This window comes from Panicum virgatum, chromosome 4K (assembly GCF_016808335.1).
Source record: "Panicum virgatum strain AP13 chromosome 4K, P.virgatum_v5, whole genome shotgun sequence".
Taxonomy (NCBI): domain Eukaryota; kingdom Viridiplantae; phylum Streptophyta; class Magnoliopsida; order Poales; family Poaceae; genus Panicum; species Panicum virgatum.
The window spans coordinates 40,736,077-40,756,155 of record NC_053139.1 but is presented as its reverse complement, the minus strand read 5'-3'; the positions used below and the strand labels follow the sequence as shown (position 1 = coordinate 40,756,155).

The following is a 20,079-nucleotide window of genomic DNA, read 5'->3' as shown; positions in this document are numbered from 1 at the left end:
CGGGCGCGGGGGAGCTGTTGCGACGGGGGGCTGGGCTCTGGGTGCGCTGGGCCCAGCCCGAATCTTTGTCCTTTTTTTATTTTATCGCTAATACTGGTCTTTTCTCTTACAAATTTCCTATTCCATTCTAGGAGTGTATATTAGTTCAAAAAAATTTCTAGGAGTGTATATGTGTACATGCTTTCTGAGATTACTTAGTGGATGTTTTAGAATAAACGATGGATGGCACTAATGAGTTTTCCGTCAATTATGTTCGTGGCGGGATTTTATAGTAGCATGGGTATTTCTGATCCTGAATCTGAATGGTATTCGTGCCTAAGCCATATAGTTCTTGCCTACTCTTTTAATTCTCAGTTCGAGTTAATTAATTCTACTTTTAACTGTTTATCATGTCATTATAGATAAAAGTTACAGCAACAATAATGAAGGTGACTTTTGTATACCAAGCAAATTAAAGTAGGCAAGAGGTAACAAGTAACAACCCAAAAAGAGACAAGAAAAGATGCAGTCATGACACTATCATTTCGTAACACGTTTCGTCGCAGGAATCTCCTAAACCCAAAAACAACCACAACAGTGCTCCACCAGTACAGTGCATAAGCAGACCAACTGGACGGAAAACAGCAAAAAATTTCCGTGGCTCATAACAATAATCTGACCAGAAAATGAATAAAATAGGAAAACAGCTCTGCTACAGTGAGCTTACTAATCAATTTACAAATTTCTTGATTTACAGTTACATTTCCCAACTTGTATCACGCTTAACAATGGGTGAACCGCCGAACCTGATGTATACAACAACTGTGAAGACATTTCATGCTGCTGCATCCAATTAACTGGTATCTTTTCTGCACCTCTCAGCTGACATTTCCAAACTGCAGATCAGCTGATATTCATGAGCAAGTCGCTACCTTCATCTCCTTTGTATTCACCGCAAAATTACAGCACTAGATATATCTGAGGACTTGAGCTAATGCCCCAACAATGTTAACAATGCCTAGCCAATACTATATGCTAAATCGTGCGAGAGCAGGTAGACCAAGGATGGAGCCTGAGCAGTGAACACGTACAATCTACAGTGAAACAAACACATGATCTCCAAGTTTCCAACTTATGGATCACAATGGGATAAGAGACCGAACATACTGCCGGGATGCACTGTTTCGCCCAAGGCCCAAACCTAGGCCCAATGGCGTCCTATCAGCCCTCTTACTGTGGTCACAACACTGAGACGAACCCACTTGGCTATGAGGTTTTGAGTTTGCTTGTGAATCACTGCAACTGTGGTCAGTGCCATTACCATGATGTAGAGGGTTGTCACCATTCTGTGAGACTGCACTTGTCATCTGTACCATTCCCATTTCCTCATCAGTGTGAGATGTCTGTTCTAGCCGTTCGATGTCCTCATTGTATCCATTTAACAAGAAATCAGAGCAGTTTTTGCGAATCCCATGATCATATGGGTTTCTGAATCTGCCACCTGGGCCTCTGAGATAGGCATATCTCATGGAATTCGCCATCTCGTTTGTTGTAATGTTCCTTGCTATCTGCAAATGAGATGGAAGCAAGGAATGAACACAGTACAAACAGTGGAGGCAGGCATGCCTTTCATGTATGCTGGATTGATGGAAAGGTTAGCTATAGGATGAAAGGCAGTAAGGCACCATCGTACGCTGAAACCTCACATAAAGCAAGCTAAATGGATTCTTGACCTTCATAACAAGTCCAAAGTAACATAGCAGTTTTATTCTTGATATTTTAGAGTTCAGCGCCAATATCAGTACTAATGTTAGTATATGCTATCAGAAGCCGTGCACCTATGAATCATGAACAAGCTGAAAACAGCATATCAAACCAACAAAATCCAACAAGGCTTCGAAGATTTCAACGGTAAACACAAATGGAAGCAGCAACAATTTTCTTTTTCCAAGTTAATGAAGTTTAATCAAAGTTGATGTTCCAGTTAATGATCAAACAATATTTACGGTTGCACAAGAATATAAAGCACTGCACAAAAATAACTCGCTTTAGGGTAAAGCATATGGAGCAAAAAAAAAACAATTCGACATACCTGCGACGCTTGAACAACTGTTAGAACTGCAACACCAAAGAAAAGGAAAAAATCCATTGCAAGAAACAAAACCACTCCAGTATGCTGAAACGCAGAATAATGAATCCAATCACCAAAAGATGATGGAGAATCTGGATCCCCTACAATTCCTGCAACAAAAACAGCAAATGAAGCACCAAGAACTTCCAATGTAAATTAAAGGATAAAGGACTCAAGACATTACTCATAATGGCAGCAGAACCAGTAATGATCATTGCAAAAACTTCAAAAGTGAGGAACATGAAGAATTCCCATTTGTTCTTCTGCAGTTACAGTTTACAATAGATTAGACCAAAGGACAAGCCCAAATTCAAGAAACGATGAATTTAATGAAAGGATGGACGCAACCATAATTCTTTTTCTGATGTTATATACAGTAATTCAGTAATCTTCTTAGAGAGTGAGTACCATAATCTTTTGTCTCAACTTTTATCAGATTTCAAGTTTTATTTATTAGAGAGAATAAAGATGTATTCCTCCAAACCCTAGAAGGGTGGGTATATATAGTTCTTATACATGGGCCTCTAGATGGGCCTCTATACATGGGCTCATATATACACCAACACCCCCCCCCCCCCGCAATCTGAACTACCGTCGCAGCGGTGTTCAAGACTGGACAACAAGAAAGCCAACACCCCCCCGTAGTCTAAACTACCGTCGCAGCGGTGTTCAAGACTGGACAAGAAGAAAGTATAAAGGGCAAATACCCCCCGCAACCACAACTAGCCACCTGCTACGTTGAAGCTGGAGCGAAACTCCGAGAAGGTCGAGAAGGATAATCCCTTGGTGAAAATGTCGGCAAACTGGGAGGTGGTTGGGACATGGAGTACCCGAACATCGCCGACGGCGACCCTGTCGCGCACGAAGTGTAAGTCGATCTCCACGTGCTTCGTCCGCTGATGCTGAACGGGGTTGGTGGAGAGGTACAAGGCGCTGATGTTGTCGCAGTAGACGAGCGTGCACTTGACGAGCGGGCTGTGGAGCTCCGCCAAGAGCTGTCGGAGCCAGGACGCCTCCGCCACGCCGTTAGCGACAGCCCGGTACTCCGCCTCGGCACTGGAGCGGGAGACAACCGGCTGCCGCTTGGACGATCAGGAAACAAGGTTGCCACCCAAGAAGACGGCGTAGCCGGAAGTGGAGCGGCGAGTGTCCGAGCAGCCAGCCCAATCAGCGTCAGTGTAGACCACCAGCTCAGAGGTGGGAGAGCGGTGAAGGACCAAGCGGAAGCCAACAGTGCCACGGACGTAGCGGAGGAGACGCTTCAGTGCAGCAAGGTGAGACTCCCGGGGATCATGCATGTGAAGACAGACCTGCTGAACGGCATAGGTGAGATCCGGCCGGGTGAAGGTGAGGTACTGCAAGGCACCGGCGAGGCTCCGGTAGCCAGTCGGATCGGCCACGGGATCACCCAGATCAGCAGACAGCTTCGCCTGAGTATCGACAGGAGTGGAGCATGGCTTGCAATCAGTAATCCCAGCCCGCTCCAGAATGTCGAGTGCATACTGCCGCTGGTGAAGGAACAGACCAGACGGGCGAGGCTCCACAGTGACGCCCAAGAAGTGGTGCAGCTGACCAAGATTCTTCATAGCAAACTCCTGCTGCAGAGAGGAAATAACGCGCTCAAGCAATGGCTGACTGGAGGCTGTGAGCACAATATCATCGACGTAGAGCAGCAGGTAGGCAGTCTCATCCCCACGGCGGTAGATGAAGAGAGACGAGTCAGACTTGGCCTCGGTGAACCCCAATGTCAGCAAGAACGTGGCAAACCGAGAATACCAAGCCCGAGGAGCCTGCTTCAGACCATAGAGAGACTTGTTGAGCCGGCAGACCATATCCGGACGACTCGAGTCCACAAATCCCGCTGGCTGAGAGCAGTAGACAGTCTCTGACAGTGCCGTGAAGAAACGCATTCTTCACATCCAGCTGGTGCACTGGCCAAGAGCGAGAGAGCGCAAGCGAGAGAACCGTGCGCACCGTAGCGGGGTTCACCACTGGACTGAAGGTCTCATCGTAGTCCACACCAGGCCGCTGGGTGAAACCCCGAAGAACCCAGCGAGTCTTGTAGCGCTCCAGTGTGCCGCCAGCCCGACGCTTTTGCGTCCAGATCCACTTGCCAGTCACCACATTGCAACCAGACGGACGCGGCACGAGATCCCACGTCTTGTTGGCAAGAAGAGCCGCGTACTCCTCTTCCATCGCGCGACGCCAGTGAGGATCCGTAAAGGCATCGCGGACAGAGGAGGGTACCGGAGAAACCCGCGGCTCTCCCTCAGTAGCGGAGAGAGTCGCGGCCTGAGACGCCATCCGCGGAGTCACCATGGGATGGATATGCCGAGGATCCCGATGGATGACTGCCGGGTGGTACACCGCCAGCTCGGCTCGAGAGCGAGCCGGAGGCGGCGGTGACGACTCCGGTGTAGGCGTCGCAGGAGCCTCCAGAGCCGGAGGCGGCGTCGTTGTCGGCGCCGAACGACGCCGGTACACCTGCACCGGCTGAGCGTACCACGCAGGTGCAGGGGAAGGCACTGGGGCCGCGCGTGGCGCAGCAGGAGACACCGGGTCCGCGCGTGGCATGACCGGAGGTCCAGGGGCTGCGCGTGGCGCGACCGCGGGCACCGGGGCCGCGCTCGGAGCAGCAGGGATCACCGGAAGCGGTGCCGGTGTGCCGTGAAAACCTGCAGGGAAAGGACAGACAAGTAACGGTGGCTGAACCATCGAGTTAGTCGAAAACAGTAAATCCAACTCGGGGCCAGGAGAAGGTGTGGAGGTGTAGTACGGAAAATCCGACTCGTCAAAGACGTGTCGGGAGATCAGGACGCGGCGAGAGGTGAGGTCAAAGCATCGGTACCCCTTGTGGTCAGGGGAGTACCCAAGAAACACATAACGAATCGAGCGGGGTGCCAGCTTGTGAGAAGCGATGGCGGAGGTGTTATGATAACACGCACACCCGAAGACCCGAAGGTGGTCGTAGCGAGGAGGGGTACCGAAAAGATCGTGGTGTTGAGTGGGAGCAGGAGAAGCAGTGGACGGAAGACGGTTAAGCAAGTAGGTGGCGGTGTGGAGGCTCTCAGCCCAGAAGCGCGGAAGCAGAGAGGCCTGGATCAGAAGGGTGCGCACGACGTCATTCGTCGTGCGAATCATTCGCTCAGCCTTGCCGTTCTGAGGAGAGGTGTACGGACAAGACATACGCAGCTGAACACCCCGAGAGAGGAAGAAGAAACGGGGGGTGGAGTTATCGAACTCACGCCTGTTGTCGCATTGGATGGGCTTAATGGTGAGGGCCGAACTGAGTGGACACCCAGGCAAAGAAGTGGAGGAGGGCGGGGAAGGTCTCAGACTTTGCGCGCAAAGGAAAAGTCCAAGAGTAATGAGAGAAATCATCCACCACGACCAGATAATATTTGTAGCCAGACATGCAAATTTCAGAGGCTCAGCGAATGAGTTCAAAGACATGTGACCGAAGCGTCGGAATCCCCAAGCCCGAACGCAGGAAACGAGAGCAAGCCATCGCCGAGGCCAGTCTACGAGTCCCCCTTGCACGAACTTGAGAAATGAGTTCAAAGCCACATGACCAAACGGTCGGAATCCCTGAGCAACTGAAATCCATCCCGGCTTACCTTGGCAAGCCCCTAACCGACCTTGTCTGTTGGTGCAGTGCTCCGAGCCTACCGTCTGTAACCGGAAGGTCCCGGGTTCGAGCCCTAGCCTCTACACATTTGTGTGGGTAAGGCTTGAGGCTTAAAGACAACCCTTCCCCAGACCCCGCACAGTGCGGGAAGCCTACGGCACTGGGTATGCCCTTTTTTTTTAGACATGCTGAGGACAGGAGATGTCCACATGTCGTAGTAAACAAAATCAAAAGCATGCGCAGCATGCGAAGAAGAAAAAGGAAGTCTAACATAACGACCTAACTGGCACGCATGACAGAGGTGCTCAGCAGGAGTCCTAGTACATGGAACATCGGTACTACGACTGAGCTGAGCCAAAACGTCGCGGGCGGGGTGTCCAAGCCGGCGGTGCCAGGTGGTGGAAGAAGGCGTCAAAGCAAAAGCAGCAGACGGAGACGAAGTCGAAGGCGGAGCAGCGGAAGCAGGAAGCCGAAGAGTGCAAAGGAGCCCCGGGCTGTCACATCGGATGAGCGGACGTCGGGAAGCCGAATCCTTCACAGTAAGACCAGAAAAGTCAAATTCAATGGAACAATAGTTATCAGCAGTAAACTGGCGAATGAAAAGAAGGTTGTGAACCATCTGAGGAGCAACAAGAACATTAGGAAGGCGAAAAAAACCAGGAGCAGAACTCACGGCGGTGACGGAAAGGTAAGACCCATCACCAACCATGATGGAAGAGGGACAAGAGGGGTGTGGGGGTCGGACAGAAGAGAGGATACCGGCATCAGGGGTGGCGTGGAAGGAGGCACCCGAGTCGGCAATCCACTCGGTGCTGACCGGCGGCGTCAGTCCCATGGTGCTGAAGGATTGCGCCAGAGCGGCCTGGTCCCACCCCCCAGGCCAGGTCGGCTACTGGCTGGACTGAGCGGGCGGGGTCCAGAACGGTGCGGAGAAGGGAGCAGCACTGGTGAACATGGCCGCCGGCGGGAGCTGAGGACGAGGCCCCCCGCCCGGACCCTTGAACGGCCACATCGAGATGCGCCCTGACCATGGGTTGCTGAAGGATGGCCAGGGCGTACCTCCAGAGGCAGGAGCGGGAGCGAGAGCCGGAGCCGACGTGCCCCGACGGCCCCCACCAACACCGGAACCCCCAGAAGCAGGGCCACCACCACCCCGTTCCCCCCCCTCCGCCGCCGACGTCCACGCCCCTCCCCCCCCCACATCCGGTCTGCCCGGCGGGAGCAGCACCAAAGAGGGAGGTGGCAGGAGCGGCGGAAGAGGCCGGTGGAGCAGCGACGAGCGCGGTGGGGGTGGGCGAGGACGATCCGGGTGCGAGACCCCTAGTGATCTCCTCGAGGGCGAGGTCGTCCCGGACCTGCAGGAAGGAGGGGAAGGGCCTCTGGCAGGTGATCCAAGTCTTCAGGTGGTCATAGGTGCTGCTCAGGGCCCTCAGGACATTGAGCACTAAGACCCGATCGGACACCGGACACCCGAGGTCGTGAAGAGCATCGGCCATGCCCTTCATCCGCCGGCAGAATTCACCAATGGAGAGGTCCCCCTGCTCGAAGGTGCGGAAGGTGGCGTCGAGCTGGAGGGCGCGGAACTCGGCGTTGCCGAGGAACTGCCCCTCGAGCGCCACCCAGGCCTGTCGCGCGGTGCCGCCGTGGGTCCTAACAAGGTCCTGAAGATCTAGGGAGATGGTCCCGAAGATCCAGGACATGGCGACGCTGTCGAGGCGCAGCCACACCACGTCCCGCGCCTCGATCAGCGAGTCGACGAGGACGTGGTCGTCGAGGGCATAGCGGCGGAGGGCAAGGAGGACCTGGTCCCGCCAGCGTCTGTAGAAGGACGTGGGGTCGATAAGGACGGTGACTAGGGCCCGGATGTTCTGGACGCCGGCGGCCTGGAGGTGGAGCTGGGCGACCATGGGGTCGGTCGGGTCGTGCCGGGGTACAGATCCAGCGGGCAGGGCCTGGTGGGAGGAAGAGGCGCCATGCTCGGGGACGACGGGCTGGCCGGAGGAGACGCGGAGGAAGTGCTCCGCCTCAGCGACCCGGAGAGCGAGGGCATCGGCCGTGGCGCGCTCGCGCTCCCAAGTGAGGGCAGCCACGCGGACCCGCTCCTGGGCCACCGAAGCCTCCGACTTGGCGGCGAGGAGGGCCGCGGCTAGAGCGGCGTCGGCTTGCAGCCCCCGGAGAGCGACGGCGGGGAGCGGCGCATCCGCGGGCGCCATCCCGAGTCCGGACCAAGCGGGATCGGGTGCGGCGTCGGCGGCAGGCTGCTTGCCGGCAGCGACGACGGCGCGGTGGGCGGCGGCGGCGGCTTGGGCGGCGGCATCAGCGTCCTGAGCGGCTTGGGCGGCGGCTGCGGCGGCGGCGTTGGGCGCCTGTAGCTCAGGGCCCGCGCCTCCCGCGCCCCCAGCGCCCGCGGCAGAGGCGGCGGCGGGGGCAGCTGGGGCCAGGCGGCCGGAGCAGGGGCCGGGCCCGTGGCTCCCGCGCCCACGGCCCCTGCGCCCCCCGCGCCCGCAGCAGCAGCGGCGGCAGGAGCAGGCGGCGCGACCAAGGCGGGTGCGGGCTCGAGGACGGCCAAGGCGGGGGCGGGTCGGGGGCCCCACGCGCCGGATTGGGCAGCGGCAGCGGCGGCGGCGCCCGAAGTAGAGGACGCGCCGGATCGTGCAGCGGCGGCGGCGCCCGAAGCAGAGGACATCCAGGCGGCGGCGGCGCCCGAAGCAGAGGAAGTGAGGGGAGGGAAGGAGGAGAGGGAAGGGAGGAGAGGAAGGGGCGGCTCCGGCGGCCGGCGGCCGGCCATCTCGCCGGCGGCGGCTGAGGGTGGAGGAAGGAGAAACCTAGGCTAATGATACCATATTGGAGAGGATAAAGATGTATTTCTCCAAATCCTAGAAGGGTGGGTATATATGATTCCTATACATGGGTCTCTATACATGGGCTCACATATACGTCAACATTATTGTTGATCATACATTAAATTCAAGTTGTCAGGATTTGCTGCTTGAGTGTCTTAACTCAAATCCAATAGAGAAGGCAGCAACATTAAATCACAAGTATTGAACCATGCAAGTACAAAATTACAAAAGGAACTACCTTTCCGATGCAATTTGATACCCAGGGGCAATGATGGTCAAACTGCTCCACACAACGATCACATGTAGAGCAATGTTTTGAACGAACAGGTCTCACTATCTGCAATGAAGTCAGGAAATCGTATTCATGAGACTATCAATCAAGGATAGGGACAATTGAATCGCTCAATTGAGTTCTACTTACTTTGCAGGTAATACAAAGTTGTGACCAGTTGCCAGAAAGAAGTGCAGGATTTTCCAACTCCATCTTCAGCAACGGTTCCTGAAGGAACAAATGCTCATGATTCAGACATCAAAATTTGGGATTACGTTTTGACTTTTGAAGTCTGGAAATGCATCAAGCTGAAAGAACCAAAGTTCAATCAGAAGATAAAGCTATGCGCAGGAAACTACATTAATGCGGCTGATAATCCAAACTCACATCATCCCTTTGATTTTGCGAGCCCCTTGTATTTATGTTGATGTAGCCAGGATCTTTCCTGCATAAAACAAAAGTCAATGTTATGATGGCATTAAACGATAATTTAGATGTTTGACGTGGTATGAAAGCAGCAGGATAATTATATGGGAAAAATCAAAAGATATTTATATCAAAAAAGGATATAGAGATTTAAACAATTTGGTGTTTGTCTGAACATGCAAGAGTTAATCAAACAGTCAGCCAACTAAAAAAGGGTGGGGGGTATTTAATTTATCACACTCCACATGTTATGCAAAAATAGAGTTTGAACACTTATGCATCAAAAAAAAAATTCATTGACCCAAAATATTATCAAGAAGTAATTAGTATCTTGCGATCAATGCCCTCAGGTGAGGTTTGAATTTCCATAACTATCACCCAAATACAAAACTTTCAGAAATACCTGCTACATTTATAGAACATGACCAACCCAGCAGTTGCAAGAAAAACTCCTGACCATGCAAACATCCCAAATGGTGCTGTCATATTCGTGGCATATTGTCCTGAAAAGAAGGAAACATAGGAAATACCATATTACAGAAGATCAAGTGAGCGGAAAATAAAAAATTCTACTTAATTTACCTGATATAACGGAGTGTATGTACGTAATAAGCATGACGATAATGATGCACCAAAGAAGTGGAGCAAGTCCTAATTTTGAAAATTTCCCAAATTTGGTATTTGCACCACATCCTCTGTCATATACCCTTCTAGCATTGTCCTGAAATAGAGTAACAAAATCAAGTCATTTGCTTGTTCCAACACCAAGAACACATAAAATTGCCAGCTAGAATCTCCCTGCTGAAAATATAAGCGATACAAGTCATTTCAGCTCAAGGTCAGTATGACCACTCTTTTCCAGCTTAAGTGGTAAATAGAAGGTATCCACGTACAAGAGCAATCACAAGCTACTAACTGATAATTTAAAAGTTCACATGGAATCTGCGTAATATATCAGATAGAGAATTTAAAAATTACAAAGATGCTAGATCAAACTAAACCGAACCATCCAGCAGCTACTTCAAATTCAGAGGCAAATTTCTACTTACAGATTTAGAAAGCATATTGTCTAGTTCATAACCACTTTACAATAATTGATAAGGCAGCAGGCTTACAAAACATACAATGATGCAAATAATTAATTCTTTTTGATGGAACACAAATAATTAATTCTTAACAGTAACATGTCTGTATATTAGCGGTCCATGTGCCACAATCAAAACTTAAAAATCAAACATTCTTTAAAACAATCATTAGCGCTAGTAGTCTAGTGTTATATTACCATTTTATGTTATTACTTTCTTTCTCTTTTGGTTCATGTGGCCCTTGTCAGGTTCCATCTAAAGCCCACACCAAAAGTGTTTTGCTATGGTTTCTAACATGTCTGCATGTAAAACTAGTAAGAAACTTGCTGCATTAATCCCTATCAGATGATACTGCTAGGATACTGGGACTCCAACTCTTAAGGTGCTGCACAAACAGGACTTCATGTAGATTACAGAATAAAAAGGTCATGGTTTTACTCACAAGGAAAAATGCAACTTGCCGGTGATTCTTATCAGCAGCAAGCTGTGCTGGAGTTAAACCAGTTTTGTCTTTCACCATCAAGTCATCCTTTTTGCCAACCTGAACGAGCACAGTGCAGGCCTCAAGATTCCCTCGAATCGCAGCCCAATGTAAAGGAGTACAACCTAAGGGTAGCATTTGCAGTTAAAAGGAACAACAATCGAAGTAAGGTGACATAATTGACAAAGGGAGGATTATAAATAATATGGGTATAAAATAAATTGACACATGCCTTCTTTGTCTTGCCGTCCCCTATACGCATCCAAAAATAAAAGAAGCCGTATTGAGTCTGCGAATCCCTTATAAGAAGCCCTAGAAGGGTTTATGCAAAGAGAAAAGAGAGAGAAATAAGCATAAAAGTGTTAAAACAACAGGGTGGTATGTTACAAAGTGCACAAGCAGAAATTACAAGTAGGCAAATGAGAAGCATATAGTACAAACCAGTGTAAAGGGCTTCTTCCATCATTATCAGGGACATCTGGATCAGCATTCCATTTCACAACAATATGATAAATGAATGCAGTCTGACCATACTGTGCTGCAACATGTGTGGCCTGAACACAGAAGTATATTGACTTGAAGAGTTGTGACAAATTCACTGCATACATCAACTTCATTGATTTTTTTAACACAGAACAATCATATGATCAAATTGTTTTTAGTCTAGTATTAACCTCCAAAAAAGCATTCTGGTACACATCCAAAAATACAAAGTTTGCTACTGGTTGTGAACTAACAATAGGCAGCTAAAAGTGTGAACACAGGCACAACAAGACACAACAGGGAAGAGAATACATACCTGATACCCGTATAAATCAGCAGCATCCACCTTAGCTCCTTCTTTCAAAAGTAGCTCAGCAACTTGAATATGACCACGCACAGCACTCCAGTGAAGCGCTGTTTGCCCAGCGTGATCCACAGCATTTATATCTGCTCCATGCTGTCCATATATAAGCACAAAACCATCATCAAAGGTAACAAAGGAAATTCACAGAGGATAGTCAATAAGAACAGAGAAGGATGTCAGTATGATATATCTTTCAGCCAAAATCACCTGATCAGAATAACAAACCGATATATACTATGGCATCAAGATACAAAATACCCTGCATCATCAAATATGGGTATGGCATGAGATCGTTTCATGCACATAAAACTCTATCCAAAGCATACCATATATGCATCTGCTTAAATTGAAAAGCTTGAAGGCATAAATAGAAATAGCTAGTTGACACCGCTGCAATGCCCTGTTGCAACCGTCAGCAAGTATATTTGCTCCACAAGCAATAAGTGGAATAGTGGATGCAGCTAACCAACCCAAATATACATCCATGAGGAAGAAATCATGCATAATGAGACATTGCTGAATGCTGATACCATTTTACCGTTAAAACCTACCATTACTGACGGCATTCATCTGATTACAGCCTAACACCATGAAAAACCTCGAGCCAGAACATCTCAAGTTAACACAAACCTACAAAGTCTCAGACGAAAAGCACATTGATTTCCAGATGTACCAACAACCTACAACCCCTCCACATAGGCCAACTCCAAAATTCCAAAATTCACCAGCACGAGTCCATGAAAAAGCAATCAGCTCGCACTGCACACTTGTTCACAAACAAGGAGGTCTCGGCCATAGAAATTGACAGGAATGGTGGCCGCCCGAAGGTGCATGGCTCCTTCACGCAATCACACAGGCAGCCCGCGGTTTTGGTACACAGAATTCCAGCTCAGAGAGCGCATTGCATCGCAACGCAGCCTACCAGGACCTACCCGAAATTCCCCAATAGCAACAAGGAAGGAACGAGTATAATAGCCCAATTACGAGGCGTCGGGGAGGCAGAGGGCAACCTCGAGGATGTACTGCGCGGCGGCGACGCGGTTGTTGAGCGCGGCCCACTGGAGCGCGTGGTACCCCCCGCCGTCGGGCTCGCCGACGGGCCGGCCCTCCCCCTCCACCAGCCGCTGCAGCTTCTCCAGATCGCCGTAGGCCGCCGCGGTGTACACGTCGTTCTTCAGCGACTCGTCCTCGGGGGTCCCCGCCCCCGCGCCATCCTCGGCGGGAGGGGCCGTGGACGCCGCCGCGACGAGGGGCGTGGAGGTGGTGGTGTCCTCGAGCACCTCGATCTCCGACGCCATGGGTCGGGCTCGGACGGGATCGGGGCGGGCGGGGTCAGCGAAGGCGGCGAGCGGGCAGGGGAAGGGAGGACGGGGAGGAGTGTTTGACTAGGCGCTGGGCGTTCGTTGATTGCGTCGCGTTTGTCCCACCCACACCCAAGGTGAGGTGACTCGCGAGGAGCGTGGCCGGAGGCGGAGGCGGAGGCGGAGGCGGAGAACGAGAGGGGAAGGTTGGGGCGGGGCCAATGGGGATGTCGGGTTTTGCGTGTCAGGGCCTCGGTTCTCCTCGTTTCAAAGTTTGGGCCTGTCAGGTTGGAGGATTTGGTTGTGGATCCTTACAGAATCTCAGAATTCTGGTAATGTATGATCCTTCCCATCCAAATCGAGTCTGACTGACCTGATTCGAAACGTGAAAGAAATTACTCCTGACCTGATTAAAACATGTGACGCTTTTGGAATCATAATGCGTGAAACTCTTGTTAACTCCACCCTAACCAGTTGCTAGATCGGCAAAGTGTGATGAAAAATTACTTGGTCTGTCCCTTTTGTTTTTCCTGGTGGAGTGGTGGTTCTTCGATTTTTCTGTATGGATTTAATTTGTGCTTTTTGCTGTGGATGGTGTTAGCCTAGCTTGGAAGTTTCTTAATGTGGAAAACACCACTTTTCTTTCTCAGAGATTCTGCCAAACCATCAATGAAATCAGAAGTATGTTAATGAAATAGATTTTGGCATGTTGACAAATTACTATAGTTTCTGACCTATGGAAGGTTCAAGTCTCCAGCTCTGTAGCATGGATGCTTTTAGATTTTGCTCCAGTTTGTCTCTACAAGAACCTCACTGCAGAAATGGATATCTTGCACTTGCAGAGATGGCTGTCTGCTGGTGTGCTGCTAAAAAAGCTCCTTGAGCTCCTTGATCGTCATACCGCAATGTGCAGGAAAACTGGAAAAATGAACAATACCGTATTGTACCAGAAATTTGTGGGTGCGTTTTATCCTTGCCAAGTATGTCTGGCCTTATTCCTGCTAAAAGAACTGGAAAAGTAGCACTACTGTTGGACAGAAATTCCTGATGGATACTCTGAATTGTAATACCATCTATTTTTAAATTAGAGATGTCACTAGACAACATAGGCACATCCTCTTTTTTTTTTTTTTTTGCTTGCATTACTGATCCATCTAGATTGAGACAAGATGACTTCGTCGGTGCAGTCAGATTGAACTTTACAGTTCTTTTTCTCTTCAATGTTTATGTCTTCTCGATCAGCCATTTTGTCTTTTCCGGATAATGCCTTAGCCATCATATACTACTTATGCGGTATAATGCCTTCACAGTTCACACCAAGATGGCAGATCAGCTGCGGATTGAAGTGATCAGGCGTCCAGGATAGATAACCCAGCCTGTTTTGTCCTAATCAGCAATGGCAGAAGAAGAAAGAAAGAGTTGTTGAAGTAGAAGCATAAACCTAAACTGAATTAACACTTAGCAACGCTATCAAACTGATCGCGCGCGTGAGTGAGAGGATCAGTGACAAGGGTATATATAAGCTTTGCCGGACCACATTATGAATCGAGCGCCGGACCACATTATGAATCGAGCGCGAGAAAGGGAGATCAGTGAGAGAGAGCGATAGAGAGGGAGACGCACGCAGGAGGAGCTGATCAGTGAAGAATCCTCGTCGATTGGCATCAGGGAAAAAAGAGAGAGCGAGGATCAGTGATCAGGAGGCGCTTTCTTTCGTGTCAACAAAACGATATGTAAGTGGTGCCAATTTATTTCCTTCTTCATGTCTGTGTTTCTTCCTTTTTTATTTCCTTCTTCATGTCTGTGTTTCTTCCTTTCTCTTAATGAAATACGAGTTCAGACACGTTCGCTAAAAAATGTTTGTGTTTCTTTAATGTTTGGTAGCTGTATAGCAATTCTAAGTTTGCAAGTAGTGCAAACGTTGATCGTATAGCCGTTCTATGGACGCAGGAGATGGGCGGCGAGGAGACCCGCTCCGAGGAACACCTCGACGATAGCGGGATCGTGCGAGCTCTCGGTTCAGGCTGGCGGTGGAAGTTTTCAGGCATCCTGCTTTGCGCCCTGACTGCGACGCTGCTGCTCATTTGCCTCGCCAAGCGTGCGTCGAGGTGGTGGTGGAGTCGGAGCCGGAGGGCGCCACGGCCGCAGCCTGCCCCTCCCGCAGCCCCGATGTGCACGGTGTGCCGGGACGACGTCGAGCGGGGGGAGGGCGGGGTCACGCTGCCCTGCGGGCACCGTACCACCGGGGCTGCATCGCGCTGGCCGTCGACCACGACCCCCGGTGTCCAGTTTGCAGGGCGCCCGTTTCGCCTGGTGACATAGCCTGATCGTCAGATCTTTGTCTCGGCTGCTGACACCTCGCACATCGCCCAGATGATCAGATGGCCTTTTCTTTCCCTTTTTTTTTCTGACCAAGCATGTTCAATCGTGTTCGGCTGGCTCGTGTTGGTGGTTGGTGCTGATTTTTTGTGAGAAAAAAGTACTGTTGGCTGGCTGGTGTTGGTTTTGTGTGAGAGAGAAATACTGTTGGCTGGATGCAGCGAAGATCAAGCAAACAGAGTCAAATTCGTTCTTTGTCTCGGTTACACATACCATCCAGTACGTATCTAGAGGATGGCTCCCGAGTGATGAACTGATTTTGTCAGTCAGACCCATTGTATCTGTATGTCAGTCACGGTCAGATCGCTGATGCTTTATTAATGACGTTCCAGCATTTTCTGAAGACTGGAAAAGACTTACTGAAGTTTTTCAGCAGTTATCGCTTCCGTTCTTCAGAAATTGCTGGAACTCGCAGAGAGCCCACTAGCGGAGACAGTCAGACAGACGTGAATCTGTTCTGCAGCTGAATGCCCGATTCCGGTGAACAGAGAGACAGAGAGGATGCAACCCTGCAGGCTGCCTGCTGCATTAGGGGCCAACCCAGAGATCAGCTGTGGCCCGGGCTGAACTAGTATATGCTCTAGTCGGTGTTCATGCAAGAAACGATCACGTACGCATGCTGCATTTTAATTGAAATCACATCAACAAACGCCTAATAAAAGTGGCATATTTGAAGGTTTAATTCAACATATAAAAAAAAATAAAAGGTAGCAGTCTTTGAGATCTTCATTAATTCAACATGCATCAAGAGTCCAGTTATACAAGAGCTAAAAAACTGCTAATTTGAAAAAAATAATAAATTAGTGTGTGATATAAGTCATAATATTCTCAAAGATAGCACACTAAGAATGTCTCCTGTGCTCCTACCCCTAATATGAATACTTGCAAACATTGAGCCTGAAAAGACTTGTGCAAGAAGAAGAAAAAAGACAAATCAGCCTGTCGATAGGTGCGGGTTGTGATTTACATAAACAGTGCACCTGACCCGATAATCAGAATACCTGCGCCGCGAGAACATCTCTGGTGTTACCGTCTATTAGGGAATTACTGTGTTACCAACTTTAATTACACTTAAATTTGTGCATCTAAAATTCCAACAAAAATATAAATAGATAGAGCACGTAAGCATATATCATCATGTAAAGTTTGAGGTTGAACAAAAAATTTGTGCAAGAAGAAACAAAAAAGAGAAACTTGCACTTAAATAGTTGCGGTTCAACTGTTTATCTCAGGCCCGTAACCCGCTACTATTTATTGGTTGATTTCTCTTTTTTGTTTCTCATTGCACAAATTTCTGTTGCATCTCAAATTTTGCAATTTTGCATGATGGTAGATGCTTGCATGCTCTATCCATTGATATTTTTGTTGGAGTTTTATATGCACAAATTTAAGTGAAATTAAAGTTGGTAACATGATAACACCTAACCCACGGGTAACACCGGAGATGTTCTCCTAGCGCTGGTGCTATTTTCCGTGAGCAATAGTTTGATCACCAGAGGGTTGCTCTCTTGGTTAAATAAATAGACACAAAACATTGCTGTAATATAAAAAGTTATCTCTGTTTTATTTATTGTACTCATGTTTTTCCACAGCATAACACACTTCTAATCAGTACAACCTCCGGGACCCCCGTAGGAAAACATGCCATTAGTAAATGCGCCAATTTGATAGCAGTTCTTGTGGCTCACATCAGAATGAGGCCAGGGAGAGGGAGCATAGCCTTGGCCATCACCGTTGATATATTGTACATCTTGAAATGTCGCAGAACTTGCTCCTGGCCACTGCCCATTCCCCATTGGTGGGCTGAGATCCCCCTGAAAAGATCCTGTGTAACCACCCCAATGAATCATATTCGCATGATCCGCTAGCCTATTGAAAAGACTCTTTGGCCAAAATCCCACGGGAGCAATGTTTTGCCCATCATGGCCATAGTATAACCACCAATCTCCATCATCTTTTTTCTGCAGCAAATCGAAGAATCCTTATTATATGACGAAATAAACTCTGCAATCAAGAATTGACTGCAACGGCTGGTTCAAGAGTCAAGCCTTCAAGTTCAGTACATGACTGTTTATGACAAAGGTTTTTTTGTGTGTGTGTGTGTGGGGGGGGGGGGGGGGGGGGGTTGAATATTTGAATGAACAATGAGATTTGGTAGGTCATCTCCTTGGGTTGTAACTAGGGATGTAAATGGGTACCCATTGGTGTTTTTGGGTTTCTCATTCTAGTTTATTTTTTCTCTCAAAATAATTACACAACATACCATTTTAGTTCATTTTATCAAGTTTTGGGTCGACCCAATGACCCAAAAAAAGTGAAACTTGCATCCCAAGTTGTAACAAACTCATGCTACTTCTCAATGAAATACTTGAGGCTTGCCTAGACAAGTTCTCGAAATAAAAAGAATAATGATATTTGACAACGGTGTAGGAAATAACTTCTATTCTGTACCTTCAATATCTTTATTGATATCTTATTTTGCCCCTCCAAACTATCTCCTGGGGTAATTGGAGCATAGTTAACAGGTACAAATCCATTGCAATTTAAGTCAATACACCCCGTTGATCTGTATCCATCAGCCTGGTAATAAATGTTCTATTTAAACCTCATGTTACGTGAATGAAAAAAAAGCCCCCTATATATTTTGGCCTTGAGATATTAAATATAAGAAAATAAAAATACATGTTCAAATATATCATTCTTTTAGCATGAGTGTGTACCGTCCATCTTATAGAAAAATGAGTTTTGCTGTCACCGTAGAGAGATGGCTGAATCTACATGAAACAGAAATTTGCTTCAAAACTCAGCAACCACTTCAAGCATAAATTATTTAATTGTTAAAAAAATATTTCGTTGACTTACTGCCCAACCAGCATGCACAGCATTAGTATGATCCTTATGGCCTTGTTGGACATTTCCTACCGTAATACTAGCCAATATGTGCTGCCCACTCTTGATGGTCTGAAACTCATGAACACTTAAAGTTGCCATGCCTCCATACAGTACTGAATCATAGGTTGTAGTTGCTTGGTAAATTGCCCGCTGCCAATAGAGAGAACAAAAACTATTAGTAGCAAGCTTTTAAACTTTTGAAGGCTTTGAATGTGAATACATACACCATTTAATAGGTTAACGCCACATAATATTTTTTTATAGATTGTGATTTTGGATATAGAGCTTATTACTGTTGGACAGGAGCAAGAAGAGAGTATAGGTTTACTCAGTTAAAGTACAACCAAGAGAATAGATGAATTTTAGAACATCTTAGACAACAAAAGTAGAGTTTCAGCAACATATTGAGGAACAAACAAAAAATTGTCGAGTAACAGGCTTTTCTCTGTGGTTTCAGGCTGTTAGAGTACCATACCAGGAGTAAAAGATTGAGTTTCCCAAATAAAATTCAGGATTTCAGACTTGATAGTTGACACCCGACAAAACACTTTGGGCTTTGGACTATAGGTGTATGGGCTCAAGTTTTCAGGGTTCGTGCTTGAAGTATCCTTGATGTATTGTTGGGTGATACACATACATAGTAATTGAGAAAAGGTGTGGCAAATATAGGGGATGTTCGTAGGGGTAGGATTTGCGTATGTATATTTATAGGGTGTAAGTGTGCGTCCGTTGTGAGTGTCTGCGTTGTACTGTGTAATCTCAAAAAAAAATATAGCTACTACTGCAACCCAAAAATTCTTGAAACTTAATAAAGTGTTTATATAACTTTTGTACAATTTTATATTAATATCACTACTTCAACTATGGTGTTACATATATGAAAAAATTGTTATCCCAATCAAAATATCTGTCATTAATTATTGCATATGGTGATGCAAATGTGCAGGTATCCTCAACTAGGAGGTTGAGGATGATGGGCTAGGACAGGACATCATGGATTGGCAATTGTAGAACTGAGAAGCGATGAGAAAACTCAAAACTTTGTTCTAGAAAACACAATACAGCCATACAGGAGACATGGGGATATGCTGCAAGGAAGTGTACCCAATCGTAACTACCTAACCTAGCATGGCTTCGTATACACGTAACCAGCACGCAGGGCTTGCCCCTCCTATTTCTTAAAAAAACATATTTAAGATAACCTATAAGAAATCCTTTTTCTTTGTTACTAACTATATCAGAAAAGCATGGAATAGATGGGTAGGCAAACAGTAAGTACGTAACCCATGTGTTCATTTTATTCCAAAAAATGGGAAATTTAAGGTAATACATGCACATGGCATCAATCAAAGTACTTACATGGCCTATATGCCCGGGGCTCTCGAGTGCTTCAGCCTTGCTCGGTACTGAGCTCCCATTAGAGGATAGCTCTTCTTTGAGTTCCGTGTGTATACAAAGTTGTGGCTCCTCATCGCATAATGATGTCGTACCAACTCGCTCCAAACGAAAGATGGAGACTACCAGAACGAGGTGGACAAGTCTCAGCATTTCCCTCCACACGAAGCGTAAATGCTTTCAACAGTAGGCTCCCCTCTTTCACTAGATATGTGATGGTAAGCAATGAGTTCGACACTCCATATATATATATATATATATATATATATATATGTGTGTGTGTGTGCTCGAATACTTTAATAGATATAAATGGTTAAAGAAAATCATTCTGATCTTCCAAAGCAAAGGAATTAATATTCTTGTACATTTGGATATAAATATAATGCGTAAATCATATAGATATGTTTTGCCCAATGAAATG

The 20,079-nt window shown here is 47.7% G+C and overlaps 2 protein-coding genes across 2 annotated transcripts; both read right to left on the bottom strand.

The window, feature by feature from the left end:
* Nucleotides 1-491: 491 nt before the first annotated feature.
* Nucleotides 492-13,230, bottom strand: LOC120704047 (protein S-acyltransferase 24-like). The gene is made up of 13 exons (XM_039988296.1): nucleotides 12,702-13,230; nucleotides 11,644-11,784; nucleotides 11,286-11,398; nucleotides 11,077-11,156; nucleotides 10,806-10,969; nucleotides 9,861-9,999; nucleotides 9,682-9,781; nucleotides 9,240-9,297; nucleotides 9,003-9,080; nucleotides 8,820-8,918; nucleotides 2,295-2,373; nucleotides 2,072-2,220; nucleotides 492-1,547 (listed from the first exon to the last, which is right to left on the bottom strand). The coding sequence occupies exons 1-13, from the start codon at nucleotides 12,987-12,989 to the stop codon at nucleotides 1,119-1,121; spliced, it is 1,917 nt and encodes a 638-aa protein (XP_039844230.1). The 5' UTR covers nucleotides 12,990-13,230; the 3' UTR covers nucleotides 492-1,118.
* A 3,675-nt stretch (nucleotides 13,231-16,905) lies between these two features.
* LOC120705226 lies at nucleotides 16,906-19,875 on the bottom strand. Its single transcript, XM_039989694.1, has 5 exons — nucleotides 19,623-19,875; nucleotides 18,234-18,413; nucleotides 18,092-18,145; nucleotides 17,823-17,951; nucleotides 16,906-17,332 (listed from the first exon to the last, which is right to left on the bottom strand). The coding sequence occupies exons 1-5, from the start codon at nucleotides 19,809-19,811 to the stop codon at nucleotides 16,976-16,978; spliced, it is 909 nt and encodes a 302-aa protein (XP_039845628.1). The 5' UTR covers nucleotides 19,812-19,875; the 3' UTR covers nucleotides 16,906-16,975.
* Between the last annotated feature and the right edge of the window lie 204 nt (nucleotides 19,876-20,079).